The sequence below is a fragment of the Sceloporus occidentalis genome, unplaced genomic scaffold, assembly GCF_023333645.1.
Source record: "Sceloporus occidentalis isolate IW3139 unplaced genomic scaffold, rSceOcc1.0.p SCAF_2, whole genome shotgun sequence".
NCBI lineage: Eukaryota > Metazoa > Chordata > Lepidosauria > Squamata > Phrynosomatidae > Sceloporus > Sceloporus occidentalis.
In genome coordinates this window covers 155,843,731-155,862,672 of record NW_028316982.1, presented here as the reverse complement: position 1 = coordinate 155,862,672, position 18,942 = coordinate 155,843,731, and the positions used below count along the sequence as shown (strand labels likewise).

The 18,942-nt window shown below is 42.0% G+C and overlaps 1 protein-coding gene across 1 annotated transcript in view; it reads right to left on the bottom strand.

The window, feature by feature from the left end:
• Positions 1-650: 650 nt before the first annotated feature.
• OBI1 (ORC ubiquitin ligase 1) overlaps positions 651-18,942 on the bottom strand; it is a 49,653-nt gene continuing 31,361 nt past the window's right edge. The window contains exons 5-6 of the mRNA XM_089511184.1: positions 17,189-17,277; positions 651-5,244 (exon numbers count right to left, since the gene is read on the bottom strand). Coding sequence (XP_089367310.1) covers positions 3,675-5,244; positions 17,189-17,277 — 1,659 coding nt within the window. The 3' untranslated portion in view covers positions 651-3,674. The remainder of the gene's footprint in view (positions 5,245-17,188; positions 17,278-18,942) is intronic.

Below are 18,942 nucleotides of genomic sequence, written 5' to 3'. Positions count from 1 at the left end.
TAATAGAATGCTGCAAGAATTACGGACACCAACTGACAAAATGAGGTAGCGGAAAATCTTCTCCAGCAGCTTATTGGATTTATATAGTTTAAACGGAGCTGCAGTGAATGTGTGTATGTGTGTGCACACCTTCAACTCACCCATTGATCTATGGTGACCCCATGAATTACATAGGGTTTTCTTAGGTAAGGGATTTTTATTTATGTATTAATTTTCTTATATCCCACCTTGACTTAAGAGGTGGTTTTACCAGTTTCTTCCTCTGACATGTAGTCTACAGCACCTGGTATTTAGTCTAAATCTGTGTACATTTACTGAGCTGGGCTTACCTCCTACCTGTATATACATCAGATGAATCAACTAATGCTTAGCTGATAACAGATTCAACTAATAATCCAGAAAATTAATTTCTATGTCCAAAATGGAACAGAGCAGTTTGGTTTGGAGGTGTTACTGCACCAGAAAATGAAGACAAATTTAGGAGATAAAAAGTAAAGGTAATTGAAACATTGAATTAAATTGTGAAGAATCTCCCCGTATCTTCCAAAAAAGCAGCCATGGAAACTTGTTTGTAAAAGCTCTTTATCATGGTATATTTAAATAGCCAGAGTTTGCACCAGCAAAACCACCACCACCAACAACAACAACCCTGTGGTATCAAAGACCAAACATTTCTTATGTCATACATTTTTGAGAATGTCATTTATCTGGTTAAGCAGTGGAACAGTCCATAAAAACCTACGGTATATGATCATAAATGAGTTAGTCTTTGTGGTGCCACAAAACAAAGACTACAGATGAGTCTCCACATGAGAAATGGTTTATTATTAATCCTGATATCCAATATCTGATGGGTGGCAAACAACAGCTGATTTAAAAGAGCAACATGAGCTAGTCTCTTACAGGTAATGGAGTCTTTATAATAATTGTTCCAAGGTTGTTTATTACATAGTTTTTCATTTAACAGGAGATTACTGCTTATTTTTAAGTAATGTGTTCCTACATCCTACTGCAAGTATGGGAAGGTGTTTGGCATATAATTTCAAGGCAGGCGAGAACACTGTGATACAGACTATCTTCCATATGGGGTGAGACTCCCTCTCTTGGTTTCAGAGCAGACAAATCCAGCTCATCAGTACTTCAAATGGCAGAAGAAACAGCAGGAGTAGCAAGATCAGGTCTCTTCCCTTCCTGAACAGCTATACAAAAATGCCCTATCATAAACAGGCAACAGGCACGATTCTTAGTAGGAAGGTGACACCCTGCCTTCCCCCAGACTGACAGGGGAGACAGTGCTGGGAATGCATGATCAAGCTGTCAGGACTCAGTGAAATGCTGCATACCTGAACTTGGATTCAAGGTACCTTCTGGACATGCACTGCCCAATGGATGTTCTTGGATGCATCCAGTTTGGTGTCACTGTTTCTGGTGCCTCAGGACTCAGTATGAAGAATGAAGTGACAACACCAAAACAGCTTCTTGTAAATCATGAGTGGGAATCATGTGGCCCTCAGGATGATGATTGACTTTATCTCCCAACTTTCCTCTCACATGGTTATATAGATTCAGGCTACTGGTTCTCTCTGTCAATATTTGGAGGACTGCATGATTCCTCCAGGTGCTGTAAGTTCTTTCTACATCCTGTCACAAAGCACTGCCATGCAAGGAAACAAGATAGACCTGGTGTCACTCTCTGGCTGGAAACTACAGTAGCCAGTCTCAGTACAATAACCTCTCATCATCTGGTTGGCATTTTCAACTTACAAGGAGTTAGACAATTAAAAAAACAAGTCACATTTTGGCCCGAAGAAATAAAAAGAGGGCAAAGTGGAGGGACTATAAAGACACAATAAACTTCTGAATTCCCAAAGCACCCCCAAAACTTGAGAACAACCTCCTTTGCTGCTGTGGAACAAGGGCTATGAGATTAAAAACATACATATATGACAAATAACATATTCTCAGCTATGCACTGCTAAGAGATATGGGGGGCCCAAACCAGATTTCATGGTTCTTAAGATAAGGGCCTCTCAAATGACTGGAACATAAATTTAGACATTGTTAATTTACATCTGATTGAACCGAATGGGCAGGTTATGAATAGAATGGGGGCACACATGGCTTTCCAAGTGTCCTTGGACTGCAATTCCCAGCAGCTTTAGCTAACAATGAGGAATGCTGAAAGATGCAATCCAGCAATTGAGAGGGTGACACATTCTCCTGGGGAATGTTCCTCACCCCTGAAATAATGGAGCCCTGGTGGTGCACTGATTAAATGCTTGTACTGCAGCCACAAGGTTGTGAGATCAATCCTAGGGGCTCCAGGGTCCACTTAGCCTTGCATCCTTCTGTAGGTCACTAAAATGAGTAGCCAGCTTGTTGGGGGCATACTGCAAACCACTTAGGGAGTACTTAGTTTACTGATAAGTGGTATAAAAATGTACTTGCTATAGCTTTTGCTATAATGGGTCAGTTCAGTCAGCCATTCTCATCCTAAAAGACCCTTCTTGACAAAGATGTTATCAACATTAATCTTGATAGTTTTATCAATGTATCACCTTGAGCAGTTTGAAAGTTAATGCAAGACAGCAGTCTAATAACAGCAATAGCAATCATCACCATCATAATCACCATCATCATCTGTATAACAGAAATTTAAGACCATATTTGACCAAACTGAGATGTATTTCTTTCAGAGAACACAGTCTGACAAAAAATCAAGTGCAATTCTCAATCCTTCCTATGTTAAATTAGTATTTGAGGCAACAACACCATGGATTACGGCGCTTGTGACTTTGTTTTTATTCATTCCACATAGAAAAGCATGCAGTATTGATGTAAAACAGTACAGTATTCATGTAAAACGCTCAGTGCACATTGGGTAAACAAGCCATTAGCATATCAACTCATTTTTATGAACTACATAGCCACAAATCACACGGTCCTGTACAAGTGGAGCTTTTTGTCTTTTTGGGGAAACCAAAAGCAGTGTTTTATTAAAAAGGAGACACACACACACACATACATACACACAACTGGGTTTTCCGTCTTAAGCAAAATTATTTTTTTTCCAGCTGAAAACCTGCCAAGAAAGAAAGATAACTAACAGTTACACACTGAAAGCAACAGAGGAAAGAAAGAGAGAGCATATGAGAGAGAGAGAGAGAGAGAGAGGTATTTATGCAGGCATTTTTTTTATTCTGAAATCCAGATTCAGAGAGAAGCTGCACTCAACAAAAGGTGCCATCACATTTTTGCACAAATAAAGAAGCTAAAAAGCTGTTCCACAGTCTTTACCTCGATAAAGACTAGTTTCCATGAGAAACCATGTTTGAAGATTTGTCACGCTCACTAACTGAACATTTAAGAGCTCCTCACAGGACAGAAGACTTCATATAACCCAACTCTAAAACGAAACTGAACTCAAAAGTATCTAAAAATGACAACAGCTATCAAGCAAGGGATGTTTTGAAGAGTGCACCCTCAGCAAAATAACTTGGGACTCTAAAAAGAGTATACTGTCAAGCTCCATCACTCAGTACTGAAGAAGTGGCCAGACTGAGATCAAAGGAGGACAGGGTAAGAATTCATGGGGGTGGATGAGAAGGGGGACTCTGGAGATTTTCACGTTGGCACTGAATTTATTCTTAGAAAAAGAAAAGTCAACAAGGGAATCAGTTCTTGGTGGTTTTTGATGGACTGGCGCTAGACAGGCTACTGTGAATTTTCCTTTTTGCCGAGGTGTGCATATTTTTGGCTTTCCTGTCTGGTATGAAGGATGATGACCAAGGAGACTGGAGTTGGTTATGGAGGTTTTCCAGCTCAGGTGCCACTTTAAATAGAGGAGACCCAAGTTTCTGGTCTTCAAATGATCCCCCTCGAGAGTTGTTAAAGAGAAAGCTTGGAGAAAGCTCTCTTTGAAATAAGAAACTCTGAGGTTTTATTTCATTCATTTCAGAAGTCCGGCCTGCAAAAAGTGGAAAAGGCTCAGTTACATCTAAGGCTGTGGGAGAAAGGATTGAAAAAGCAGCAGATTTCCACTTGTTCCCCTCTTCTGAATGATCTGCTGGCAGGGGACATTTGAGAGAATTCTGCTCTTTCCTTTCTTTCAAATTCTTCTCTTTTTCATTTAAAAGATCAGGAGACTGCGTCGACTTGCAAGTATTATCCAGGTCAGAAGACGATTTGGGGGGATAATAAGGACTCTTGCTATTGTCTGATTCTGACATCATGGAATCCAGTTCAGAGATTTTGTCAAGGTAGGCCGCATCCATAGATGCCTCGCTGGATGTTCTGGTGCGGTTCATTTCCGAAGAACGGATAGCATGTAGCTTCTTTGGCACGGTTGGATTGTGCATTTTGTCACTGGATTTTGATGAAGATTCACCCGAGTCATTTGAGATCGCACTTGGCTCTGAGCCTTCAAAGTCCACGTTCTCTTCATAGTGGGATTGGCACCTGTTCCAAAACACCGGTTTGTCAGTTGCAAAACAAGCTGCTTTGTTGTCACTGCTCTCACAGCTGCTTGCACTGTGCTCTGGGGAGTCTTTATTACAGTCGTCCGATGCCTCATCAAAATCCTCAAATTCCAGTTTCCTGAGGAAGTTAGATGGCTCTCTTGGACTTTCTTCTTTCACTGTAGAATCATCCTTGTTGTTGGGAGTGTTCAACTGGAGGCAACTGAGTGACAATGGTGTGCATGGATCTGGAAGTTCATAAAGTTCTTCTTTATATGGTACACTGTCTTCAATTTTATCCCATGTTTGCTCTGAACAGGTGTCCATATCAGAGCCTGCAATATCCAAGAGCCCCTCCTGTGAGCCTGTAAAAACATCCCTTCCAGCAGAGCCCTGGGCAACAGATTCGTCTGAACAGCCCTGGCTGGTTGAATTTAAGCATACATCATTGTTGGTGCTTAATAGTCCACTACCCGTTGACTGCTCAAGATCGTCAGAACCATGGCTAGCACATAAACAGTTTTGTTCTGTGTGCTCTTCTGGACTTTCCAACAGCACAATTTCACTGGGTGCAACTTTGCTCTCCTTCTCCTCCATGGGAACAGAGACATCAGTTTCAGATTGTGCATTTTTTCTCTGGTCACGTTCCCTCTTTAGCTGAGAGACCTGGGATTCCAGGTCGTCTATATAGGCATCACTTCTTTCCAGGGCTTTCTTAAGCCGGTTCGTTTCACGCTCGCACTGTTCAAGCTTGGACTGAAGTGCTGCTACAGTAAACCTCCCGTATCTGTAAGAAGCCAAAAGACAAGAATTTGAATGTTATTTAAAAACCAAAACCAAAAAACTAAGCAGCACAGGGGTGAGAAACATACTGCCTTCAAGATTTTGTGGGACTGCAATTCCTAGTATTTTTTCTTTCTGGCTATGCTGGCTAGAGTTGATGGAAATTGAAGTCTAACTCCCATCTGTCATCTGGAGAGCTACATAATTTCCACCTTAATCTATGCTGTAATTTAATATATCTTTTTTATTATGTTACACAAATCCATATGCTTGATGACCAAACCTGGAGTATCATCGAATGGGATTGAAAGGGAGACCATAGCAAGGTTTTGGATCCAAACTGTTAATTACTTTGGCTACCTCCAAAAGAAATATTTCAGATTTCTGTATTATTATTATTATTTTTCACTCTAGGCTGAGTGATGGTTATGAACCATATTTGACCAAACTTGATAAGAGTACAGCTGGCATTCCAAATATTTTTGTTGCACATTTGGGACAAGACTGCAAACTTCACTTTTCCCCAGAAAGTTGCTGTTTCCTTCTATTCTAGATAGAACTTGATGTGAAATACATTTTAAGGATTATAGGTGCTATAGGTACTGTGGTTTCTTTCAGCCCCTAAATGGAATCCTCAACATCAACCGAGGGAACATCATCCCAGACTCACACCTCTGGCACAGTAGGCAAGGAAAGGTACACTGGAGTACTGAAAAAGAAAAGGAAGGTAAGAGACCATTTAGGTAACCTGTTACCTGCTCCCACCTTATGAAAAGGGCAGAAAAGTTATGCTAACATGCTTGGAATCAGAGAACATAGGCCAACCAACATTGGTGCTGCCTGCTTTATGCTGAATTTTAACAGATCTTTTTTTAAAACAAATATTTGCAACACAGGATCTGCTCACAGAGCATGTTTCCACAGAACTGTAAAATGATTTGGTGGGCACCTAGTTCATTTTATACAGAGTCTCAAACTGTTAAAAAAATGGGCAAAATCCACCCTGGTATACGTTACATCCACAAGTAGATTGACATGAGCTTCAACAGTGCCTGCCCTTGGAGAGATCAGCGATATGCATGTTTTGGTGCCAAGCCTTTTGTCAGCAAAGGAAGGATTACGTACTTCCACAGCCTCATCCAGAAATTAGTTTTGGTCATGGTTGTAGGAGTTAAACTACATATAACTTGAAATCTTCACTGCGATGAGGATGAACCTCCCCCACTTGTAAATTACATTGCCAAAATTTATTCTTTAAAACAAAGGGATAAATTTTAGTAGCGCAAGCTGCAGACATGGATTTGCAATCCGGATTAGGAACAAAGTGGGAGCAAAGTATCAATAGTGGTGTAGTGGTTTGAACATTAGACTACAAACCTGGATACCAGGATTTGACTCCCTACACTCTCTCAGCCTCAGAAGAAGGCAAAGATAAACTCCCTCTGAACAAATCTTGTCAAGAAAACCCCATGATACATTTACCTTAGGATCATGGTAAGTTGGAGATGACTTGAAGGCACACAACACAGAGAGACATAGGCTTGGAATAGGTTCTCTTCTGTTTGCTTTGCTCCAAAGTAAACACAAGAGAACCTGCCCCAGCACAGTGATGGCAAACCTTTTAGGGATCAAGTGCCCAAACTAAAAGGCTTTCTGACACCAGGTGTTACCTGGTGCCAGGGTGGGACTTTAGGGAGGGGGGAATGGGACTTCTGGGTTGGGACCTCCACCCTCTGGGGTGGGACTACCACCTTCCGAGGGTGGGACTTCCCCCCCACCCTCCCAGGCCTTCAGCTCCCTCTCTGGAGACAGCTGAAAGCCTGGCCGGGGGGGGGGGGGGAAGAGAAGATGAATAGGTGCGAGCCTGATCCTCCTCTTGCCCACCCTCTGTGTGTGCCCTGAAATATGACTTTACGTGCCATCTCTGACATGCTTGCCATAGGTTCATCACCATGGCCCTAGCATATGTGTGTCTGTGTTATGTGCCTTCAAGTCATTTCCAACTTACCGTGATCATAAGTTTTTAGAATACTGACATAAGAGCAAAATCTTGTCACATCCAGTCTGGAAAAAAAAATCTGATTTTTTTGGGGGAGGGGGATAAACAAATTCCCTCCTGAATAAGATTCAACTTGTGTTGTTTTGGAAAAGAATCACTGCTTCTGTATGTTTCCAGGAGGGGCACTTCTCATTTTTTTAGCAAAGAGAAAAGAAAAGAACATTGTATAGTTGGTAGCCTGTGAGTCCAGAAGGTGCTAAAGGGCCATAAAAAGAACAAAAAGAAAAAAATCAGCTGATAGCTACTGGTTAAATGCAATGTTGATCCCAATTACAGTAGATCCTCCGTACTCAATGGGACTTGTTAAGCCACCGTTTATGTAAGTCCATTTTATTTCTGTGAATCTACTGCAACCAGGAAAAGCACTGAATTTAGCCCCTTATGTTCAAAATAATGTGTACTTTGACTTGAGTTTAGTCAGACTTGGAACTCAATAGAATCTTTATGCCAAATCTCCCACACTTGGGTACTATCCCAACAGTAGGACAGATCATGTCTGTGCTTTTTAAAATTAACCAACACATCATGTTATAACACCATCAAAGGCCTTGTCATTGTGGTCTCATTAGAATAAAAATCCCACATTTATTATAAAAAGGGAACAGGCTTCTCTACTTCTCCAAAAGATGTCTACGGCAGAAAATTAAACCATTAGCAGAACTAAGGCAATAACAAGCAGAAGATTACCCTTCCAGGGGCCGGACCTATCAGTTCGACTCAAATATGCATGAAGAATTATCCCCTAAAACAATGGCAGAGATTTATGATAACATTTGAACAGCGGTCCACATCTTGAAATATTTACATTCAATCATTTTCTTACAGCACAGTAGCGTTTTACAATATACATTTCATCCACAATGTCACCTTGTCAAATATAAAAATGCTAGTATGAAATTCAGTAATTGTCACCATCCTTTAGAGGATTTTTTTTAAAAAAGGGAGACTCATTTGTAGCCTTGCGATTATATTCCCTTCTGATCTATAGCTCTCACTCAGCTCCACAGCACTGAAACTGTAAATACACACACACATGCACACAAAACATAAAAAAATCTAGCAATGCTGCTGATTTCTTTTCGCTCTTTGTCAACAACTTCAAAAACACAACAGCCACTTGTGCTTAGCAGTGTTGTTAGGAGGTTTTTACATTCACTCCTAAAACATTTTGTTTCACATCTTTACTTATTCTTTATTTATTTCTGAGAACAGTTTCTGGTGCTTGACTTGAAAGGACCTAAGTGAGGGGTGAGGAGGGGAACATTTGACCCTCCAACCTTTTTGGCCTAAAACTTCCATTAGCCCTAGACATCAAGGTCAATGATAAAGGATTATGGGAGTTCTAGTACAAAGTATCTGGCAGGCTCATCCATGCACAAGAACTGGCTTTAAGTTTCTAAAGACCTGAAACTAATGAGTGAAGGCTGCAGGAAACAAACTAAGTTCATGAGAAAAGTTCCTTCACTGCAGGTATGGGAGGAGAGGCTGGATGGTCACCTATCAGTGACTCAGTAGTCCCATCTGGCACAGTAGATTCTGCAGTGTGTGTGTGTATGTGTGTACATATGGAGGGTGCTCAGTCCAGGAGACTTCCAAGGTCCCCTCTGACTCTACAATATTCAGATGCTCTCCTCAGATGCCACCTCAGGGTAATGAATCTTCAATACCACTTTTGTGCCAAGCTAAGACTTTTTCTCATCTTTTTAGGCCTTGGAAAATATGTGGCAGGCCCATCAACTTTAATCTTCTGCTGTTTATCTGCCACTTATTCCATCATCCCTTTTGCTCTGCACTTATTATTTATACACTGTCCAGTGGGGAGCAAAGGATAAAATCAGTCTAAGGACAGGAATCATCCCCCTTGGGTGTTTATCTAATGGAGTAATTAAATAATTGTTGTTCTTGCTGTTGTTGTTGTGTGCCTTCAAGTCATTTCTGACTTCTGGTGATCCTAAGGTGTACCTATCATGGGGTTTCCTTGGCACGATTTGTTCAGAAGTGGTTTGCCATAGCCTTTCCCCAAGGTTGAGAGCATGTGACTTGCCCAAGGTCACCCAGTGGGCTTCATGCCCAAGTGGGGAATCTCCAGAGTCATAGTCTAGCACTAAAACCACTATGCCATGCTGGCTCTTAAAAAGTTAAATAGTACAAACAGCTTCATTTATATACCACTTCATACTGAACTAACAGTGTGTAAGTGGTTTACAACTGTAAGCTAATTTCCAGGTTTCCTTTGTACCATTTAATTGTCTTAAATTAGTTTTTTCAAAACCAATAGGTAATTTCTTATCAGTTCAACATCACCACCACCCATTTTGGGGGGCATTTTTGACAATCTATGTGCCCCACCCCCATACTTCAGAGGCAGAAAACCGATCCCCAGAATTGCCAAAGTTGCTCATCTCTGAATTTGATTCTGGTCCTGGCAAAACACAGTCCAAGACAACCAAACGATTAGAGAAAGGTGAGAAAGGTAAGCGCAAGAGAGGAAGTAAAAAAGAAATGCTCCCGTATAGGGTAAGCAAAGCCTGATATGGCAGAGGAAAAATAAGACTTTGTTGATGTGCTGCATTGAACATGCATATGGAAATGTGGTTATGAAGACAAAACATAGCTGGTTAGGAGAGAAAGTGCATGTCATAACTATTTTTTCCTAGTTCTCAATCTCCTCCTGAGTACTAGGCCCCTCTCAGCTGGTTTCCCCCCCCCCCCCCACCAGTGCTGAATTTTCTTAGTACAGAACAGGCCTTTTCAGTGATAGCATCCCAACTCCAACACCAAGATTCTCTAAAACTCCTTGTCACTTGTTATACCTAAGGCAGATACCTCACTCTGCCTAATGACTGAGCTGCCCGCCCTATCCTTTCTTTCCTTATCCTCCAGCTTTCTCAGATCTGAGGAAGTAGGCTCAAGTCTATGAAAACTCATGCTACCAATTTCTTTCGTTCAGGGCCAAAGCAGATGGCTTGGAAGGAGTGGCCAGAAGCCACTCTGGCCCCGATTGGGTCGGGACTGTGATGATCACATGGTCTGCTCCCCAAGCGGGGTGCCGGGTCATCAGCAAGAGTGGATTACATCCGCTCCTGAAAAGTCCGGCTCCTGCTGCAGTGGCTTGGCTTCAGAGCAGCTCCCGACCGCTTTGGGGGCCTGTGTCATTGAACTCCACATCTCTGAAGTGGTCAGAAGCTGCTTCTTTTTACCCATCTGTTTCAGGCTTCAGTTAGTCTCAAAGGTGCTACACAATCCTTTTGCATACTGATTTTCCAGACTAACACAGCTATGTCTTTGAACTCTTCCAGCTTTCTAGACTGTCACAGACATGCATACATATAAAACTAAATCTGAGGTAGCAAACCAGCTGCTCTCCAACATGTAAATCTAGTGTTACGCCAGTGGAGTTAAAATGCCCGCTAAAGCATCTCTACACCTTTGTACAAGGGCTTGGACAATTAAAAAAATCCCAAACCTATAATGGATACTACCTATGCATGCCAAAACTGAAAATGTGCAACTGCTAGCGCAACAGACCTTGCACTATGACAGTGACGTAACTGAATGAAAGCTCAGATGTTTTGGACTACCACATTCCTGAACCCCAGCCAACATACTTGATGGGTCTAGGATTATGCAGGTCATAGTTCCAAATATTTAGAGGGAACCAGACTACATACCTAGAACCTTTTCTGTAGACAACGTGTGTGTAGATGCCCTCAAGTCGCCTGTCAACTTATGGTGACCTCATGAATTTCACAGGGTTTTCTTTGTCAAGGAACACTCAGAGGTGGTTTTGCCATTTCCTTCTGTGAAATATAGCCTACAGCACCTGGTATTTCCTGACGGCCAAGTATTAACCTGGGCTGACCCTGTTTAGCTTCCAAAACCAGATGTGATCTGCGCCTTTAGGGTATTTGGGCTCTGACCTGGACAACATACAAAATCATTAATAAGCAAATGAAGCAAAAGGAAGAGGAGACCTACTTTGACATCTGCCCCCTTCTATCTTAGTTCTTCACCTGCTAACAGTGACTAGCCAGCTCCCTCAGGAAGCTCCTTAACCAAGTTATGATGGCAACATCCATTCCGGCTGCTTATTCGCAGCACCGAGAACATTTTCCCTAAAGTAATTCCCTCACATTTCCATTCAGTTTCTGTCTCCCAACAGAATCCCAAGTAAGCTCTTCCTAGAAAGCAAATCAAGTTTCAGTAGATTATCTGTACTTATTATTTCATTTTAAAAAAGTGTCTCCATTGTATGTGGAAACCAGGATAATACACAAATACAGTTGCTATATAAGATACAATACAACAAAATAATCTGTTGTAATTTAAAAAAAAAAGTCAACAGAGAAAGCAACAAATAAAACAAAACACAAAACAAATATTGTAATAATAGTTGTGTGTGGTTTTTTTAGTCAACCATTTAAAATGCTCAGAGAAACAAAAAGCTGCTAGAGCCAAAAAAAGGGGGGCTAGGTTGGGTTGAATCATATTTGTCTGGGGAGAGTATCCCATAGTCAGGGAGCCCCGTCTGAAAAGCCTCTCCCCTTGTTGACATATGGAGAAGAATTTCCAATTACTCATCATCATTCTAGGACAACAAGAAGGCTGAAAGGCATTTCTAGTTTCACCTGAATCTCCTTCCCCTTCCCCCAAAATATTCTCATTTTAAAACACAATGACACATCTAACAGGCTTCCATCAGAGAAACAATTCTTCAATTCATCAGTGCCTTCTGTCTTTATAAGTTTAGAACTGTTTCTTGGATTCAGCAAGTCGAATGCCTCTTAGAACTGATTAACAGATTCCCAAGGGGAGACAAGGAGGGGTAGTTGAGTCTTCTTTGTATGTTTCAACATACTGAAGGAAAAGCAAGTTTCAAAGGACAAGCACGTACAGTACATACAGACATAAGCATTTTTGCTTTTTAGGAGACTAGGTAGCCTCTTTCCATTCACAGATGGTTTAGAGATGCAGTAGAGAATATTGTCGATGGAAGAAAAGAAGAGAAGAAATTTTTCACTGGTTTCCCTCTCCAAAATGCAGGCGTCTCCCTTCTCGGCTGTTACAGATGGTTCAACTGTCCTCTGGTGCATATTTATATGGGGCACACAGGTGACTGTTTAACTTGTTTAACTGTTTTATTTTTGTCTTGACCTGGGACTGGATGCAGTTCCAGACCACCCCACGAGTTCTTCCAGTGCCAACCACTACTATGTTACTGCTATAGCGTGTGCTTTACTGATAATAAATGCTGCAGCAGATGGTACACTGCAGAGAAGCATTACAACTCTTTTATTGATAGTGTCCAGCATCCCCTCACAGCAAGTGGCAGAACTGGGCCCCAACACAAATTCTACCCAGACATACCCTTTGGCTGGTAATCAAATCAAATCCCTGTCAGTGTACATATAGGGTATCTGGCTTGGTGCGCATTCCCTCCTGGGCTGAGTCAAATGGAAGATAGACTATGAAGGGTTGTACAATGCAGAAGCAAGTGAAGGAAATCAAAGTGCATAAGTATGACCCACCTGCCCCCTCAGAGCTATGAGTACTGTATGAGCAGGGTAGCAACAGAGAAAAGTCAACCTCCCTGTCCATTCTCAGCCTTCACATCTCTCTCAGCCAAGCAAATGCAAGTAGTATTCAACAAGGTCATTAATACAAGTTGACTCTTTCACACCACTGGACAGTTGTTGACATTTTGACCTGATGCTCACAGGGACACTACAATCCATCTGCCAAAGCAGCTCACTGCAAACTGTTTTATTGTCTTTGCTTTACCCTAGGGTTTTTGGATAAAAGGCAAGATGTAAGTACAGACTGAGTCCCCCTTATCTGAAATGCTTGGGACCAGAAGTGTTTTGGATTTTAGAATACAGGTATTTGTACATGCATAATACATAATACACAACACATGACACAAGTAGCATAGTATGTAATTATTTGCAAGGCTGGAGAGAGATGTGAGGTTGGGAAAGGCACAAGAGTTGAGAGGCTGAAGAGACACAGTTGAGGAGAGACTGGGGAATCTGTGAAATGATGGGAATCCAAGTGTAGTGCTCAGCATAAATCTATGCCTCCCATCATTTTACAGATCCTCATGTCTCTCTCCAGTCTCATGTTTCATTTGTTCATTGTTTGTGTAGGGTATGAGACATGAGACTGGAGAGAGACTATGGAAATGAGAGACCAACAAGCAGGAGTTCATCAGAGCTGCCCCCTTGAATGCCGAAGTGAGTAGCTGGTGGCAAAAAGTTTCGGGCTTTGAGAATCTTTGAATTTCTGGATTAGGGGTGCTCAACCAGTATTTTAACAGATAAGTAAGGGGGAAATGGATGGAGGAACTGCTTTGATCCTTTCTGCGGCTGAGACTCTGCTCTGGAGATCCAGAGGTAAACATCTATAGCCTAAACAATGTATTGTTATATTTTAACAGATGTTGACTCACTTTCAAGTATCAGGTGAGACATTTTCCTTTCAAGATGCATTATTGCCATCTAGAATGCAGCAATCAGTGGCCAACCATTGCAAGGAGGAGGCAGACTGTACTATGCACATTCAAAAGTGCTCTACGAAAGCATTACAGGTGAGACAAACTAGGCTGAATGGTCCATTACTAAGTCACTATTAAAGAGCCAACTGTAGCTCCCATGGAATGATGAGACTTGATGATAAACAATATGCTGAAGTTTAGGATAATTCACTTATATGCAGATCCAGCAAAATTTTTCAATGGAAGAAATGTGTACTATGTTTATTTAATGCAACCTGCATTAGAGGCAACTTCTAATTTGTTCACCAAGAAAAAGCATTGTAGTCTCAAGTGTAGCCTCTTTTAACAAGTAATTTCTAGCCAAAAACTGAAGCACATTCTCCAAAGAGAAGGGCCAATATTTTAGCAGCCCTAAGAGACAAGTCTAGAAAGCATGGGTTTAGGAGGCCTGCATCAGCACATATCAGCTTCCCGTTGGGATATTTCCAGTGAATTAAACACAGGAATGTATTCGCATCTGACCCTACATAGTGCTTTTTAAGTTGAGAGCCAAGTTGCAGAAAACTATCACCTCTCTTGTGTCACCATTTTAAGAGATGGATATTCAGCAGACTGAGATGAGGAAACATTTGGCTCCCTAGATGTTTAAGACAATTACTTCCATAATTCCTTATCATGCTATGTGGTACTTCTGGGAATGAACATCAGAACAAAAGCATAGCCATGCTGGATCAGACCACAGGTCTATCTAGATCAGCATTCTATTCACAGAGAGCAACCTGAGGCCATGGAAAGCTCTCACGTGAAAGCAATTATTTTATCCCACGGTTGTTCTCTAGCAACAGGCTTTCAGAAGCATGCTGCTTCTGATCCTGGAGGTACAATACAGCCGTAATAACTAGTAATAACTAGCAGCCACTGACATTCCTGTCTTATATATATCTGTCCATTCCCCTTTTAAAGAGTTGTTAGCCATCATATACTAGTGTTCTTCAGTGGACAATTCTAAGTCCCTCACCAAGAAACCCAAGATCCTTTAGGATGGAGCCATAACAGTTATGGTAGTACTGAACTGCTATAATTGTGTGGTACAGATGCATCCCAAGATACATCCCACCAGCCCACATGACTACTAATAGGGATGAGCAGCCTACTGTCCCTTGGAGGACTCTCATTAGCCATGATCAGGATAACTGATAGTAAAGAGATTATGAAAACTTCAGCCCCAAATGTCAGGAGGACACCAAAGTCCTATTCACAATCTGTATTTTACTATAGCTGCATGGTGAAGCAAGCTAAAAGAAGCTGGCTCCCACACTATCACAGCTATTAATCTGAATAAATCAGATCTTCTACGTTATAGATGACATCTTTGTAATTTGGCCACATGGAAAACAATCACAACTTCAACAACTTTCTCTCTACCATCTGTGCTCTATGAGAAGAGACTTAGGGAGCTAGGTATGAACTTCTAAGCATCACACTTCATCGAAAAACTACTGATCGCTACATGTATTTACATGGCTCCAGTCTTCCCCCAGAACATACTACCAAATCCTCTTCTTACATGTTCTTCCTTCAATGTGATATATGGCATGCTATGCCAGCAACACTACCAATTCTACACTGAACAAATAGTAAGGTCTCTACACAAGAGGTTTAACAGACACAAATATGACATTAGACATGGCAATACCCAAAACCCTGTTGCAGAACATTTCAACCTTCCTAGATATACAAATGATTTATAAGTTGCAGTCCTTGAAGAAGGAAATTACAAAGCAAGACTAGAAAGAGAAATTACTGAATTGAATTATATTCACAAATTCCAGTCCATTAGCAGACGTATGAGGAAAGACAGTGGCATCATGGCACACAACATATATTAATACAAGAGTCCTACACATATAGCAAAAGAAATCTTCTCAGAGAAGGTTTTGAAGCCTGGGAAATTGATGTTTGGTAAGCAGATTTATTGCTTTCACACATCAACAGTAACTGATCCCTGTAAAGTTCTGAAAGACTTGTATCACCTTACTCAGCCCTTTGAAAATTTAGGACAGGGGTCATGATTTGCATCCTTTTGGATCCTATTACATTGCAGCCCATTTCCACAACTGTGTAAATATACCAGAACATTTACTAGCACTCTGTACTTCTCATGACAAAATAAAAACCAGCTAGTCTTAAAGTGCTGCCACGGTTCTTTTTCTTTCACCCCCTCAACCTCCTCCCCTCCCTCCTCCCCCCTTTCTTTCTTTCTTTTTATGCACGTGGCTTCTAAAAATTGCAAAACTGCTCTGTAAAGATGTGGAAAAAATGCCAATCCCAGGATTCCATAAGATGGAAACAATGGACTTGAAGTGGAATCATAGTGCTTAGGTAAGCCATTTCTTCTCCCTGTTTAGTCTCAAAGGTGCTAAATGGCTTTTTAAAAATCTTTTCTCTTTTTTTCCCTTCTCTGTGAGCCTACCCAGAATTTGGCTTCTTTAGCAGAGGCCCTGTGTCTCCCACAACCCTGAGAGGACAAAAGACAGGACTTTCCCTGTGGCAGCACTTCTGTTGTCAATTTACTCCCAAAGGCAGTCAGTTTGGCTCTAACGTTTCTGAGGTTCCAGCAGGCAGTCAAAACTATTGCTCCATATGGCCTTTGCTCTTCAAAATTGGCTTTAAAAGTTGTTTTAAATCTGTTTTTAAAGAAAGTTGTCCCCATATTATTTTGTTATACTGTGAGGGCCTTGATGAGCAGAAGAACAATTACAGTTGGCCTTCCATATCCACTCGACGGATTCTTTATCCACCGATTCAATCATCCATGGCTTGAAAATATTAAAATATATATATATTCAAAAATTCCAAAAAGCAAACCTTGATTTTGCCATTTTATGCAAGGGACACCATTTTACTATCCACTGTATTTAATGGGACTTGTGCATCCATGGATTTTGCTATATGGGGGATGGGTGGGTGGGTCTTGGAACCAAAACTCAGTGGATACCAACAGCCCACTGTACTACTACTACTACTAGTAGTAGTGAAAATAGTAACAGTAATAATTAAATAGTCCTTTCACATACAGGCTGATCAGCTGTAGAAGCCTGTTTAACTTGTCGAGTGTTGAGTGCTGGCTATGTCTTTTACTTTCATGTGTTCAAAATGTGGTTTAATTCAGATTTTGTTCTGAATTTGCCCTTCACTATTCTTAGCCACCATGAGCACCTCTTCTGGTAAAACAATGGGACAGGCTTTAAATAATTCCCTGCCCAGACCCCAACAGAGAGACAAGCCCAACCCCAGCTCTGTGTCAAATAGTGCTGCAACCCTGTGTTATGGCCCTTCAAGAGTTAAATACGGTCAAATGAATAATGCACGACTGGGTTTAAAATATTTACATACTTCTGGGGCGATCGGCTTCCAACCTCAGCCTTTAGCCGCAAGTTCTCCCTCACAAGGCTCCCGTTTTCAAGCCTCAGTTTCTTATTTACCTATACGGAAGGAAGAAAATTATTCATAAAACTACCACCAATGTTACAGCCAAGCTCAACATAATTTAACTAACATTTAAAAGGAAAACTGCTAGAGATGTTAAAGAAGGACAGGTTGCTCACCTGTAACAGTATTTCTTCGAGTGGTCATCTGCGAATACATACAAATGGGTTTTACTGCGCCTGCGCAGTGCTGCTCGGAACCTTCTGGAATCACTGGGCAGAGTTAACTCTGCAACATATTGAAACTTTTTGGCGGTAACTCCGCCCACCCGTTATAAGGCCCCTGCCTTCCCGCTCTTTTCCCCAGTTCCGCAATTTTTCCGCCAAGCAAGGCGATGGAGAGCCAATCAGAGCAGGACACTGAGGGGACGGACGGGTGGGATTTGTATGTATTCGCAGATGACCACTCGAAGAAATACTGTTACAGGTGAGCAACCTGTCCTTCTTCTTCGTGGTCTCTGCGAATCATACAAATGGGTTAGACTGACAAGCTTAGGTATGCGGCGGAGGGAGTGTCCTGAGACCATAGCTATGGTAAACCAAAGGTATATTTATTACAATAAACACCTTGAACCATAAAAGGAGTCAGTCTTTTGTAGATGCACAGATCAAACATAGCAATAACATTGCTAAACCTGAGAAGGGAACAAGAGGTCGTGCAAGACCAGTCCATGAAAATTGTGCAAATATCATTCAACAAATTGACACCGTAACATATGTACATAAGTGCTGAAACACAACCATCAGTAGTGCAATTAATGTAACCCCGAAACCAACACAGCCCTCCCGAATGCTGCGTCTCGGATGGCTCTGGTGTCCAACCTGTAATGTTTTATAAAAGTCAGAGGTTGGGACCATACAGCGGCCTTACAGACATCCTCGAGGGGGATCCCTGACAAAAATGCAGAGGATGCTGCCACTGACCTCGTGGAATGGGACCGAACCCTGCCAGGGAGAGGTTTGCCCAACAGCTCATAGCAGAGATGGATGGTACCAGCCACCCATTTGGACAACCTTTGTGCAGACACAGGCAACCCTCGCTTCGGTACCGAGTAGCACTGGAAGAGTCTCTCGGACCGACTGAAGGCAGCAGTTCTGTCCAGGTAGAATGCCAGTGCTCTCCTGACATCAAGAGAGTGCAGACGCCGCTCCTCCTCTGACGTCGGGTTCGACGCGAGGGTAGGCAGTACAATGTCCTGGCACATGTGAAAAGCGGACACTACCTTAGGCAAGAAGGTAATGTCCGTACGGAGAACTACCTTGTCCCTGTGGAATCTCAGAAAGGGCTGGTCCCTCCGTAAGGCACAGAGTTCGCCCGCACGGCGGGCAGAGGTGATGGCCACAAGAAAGGCGGTTTTCCAAGTCAATAGTCTCAAGTCCGCTGTGGCCATCGGTTCAAAGGGCTTGGATTGGAGGGCAGACAGTACCGACTCCAAGCTCCAAGCCGGTGTTGGTATCGAGGCAGGAGGATAAAGGTTGGCACAACCCTTCAGGAACCCCTTCACCAAGGGGTCCTTGAAAAAAGACACCCTCCCCCCGAACTGATATTTTGTGGAGATGGCAGAGAGATAACATTTGATGGATGCGAGGGAAAGCCCCCCATCCAAAAGTGCCATCAAAAACTCCAGTACCACTGGAGTGGACACCTGTGCCGGAGATAAG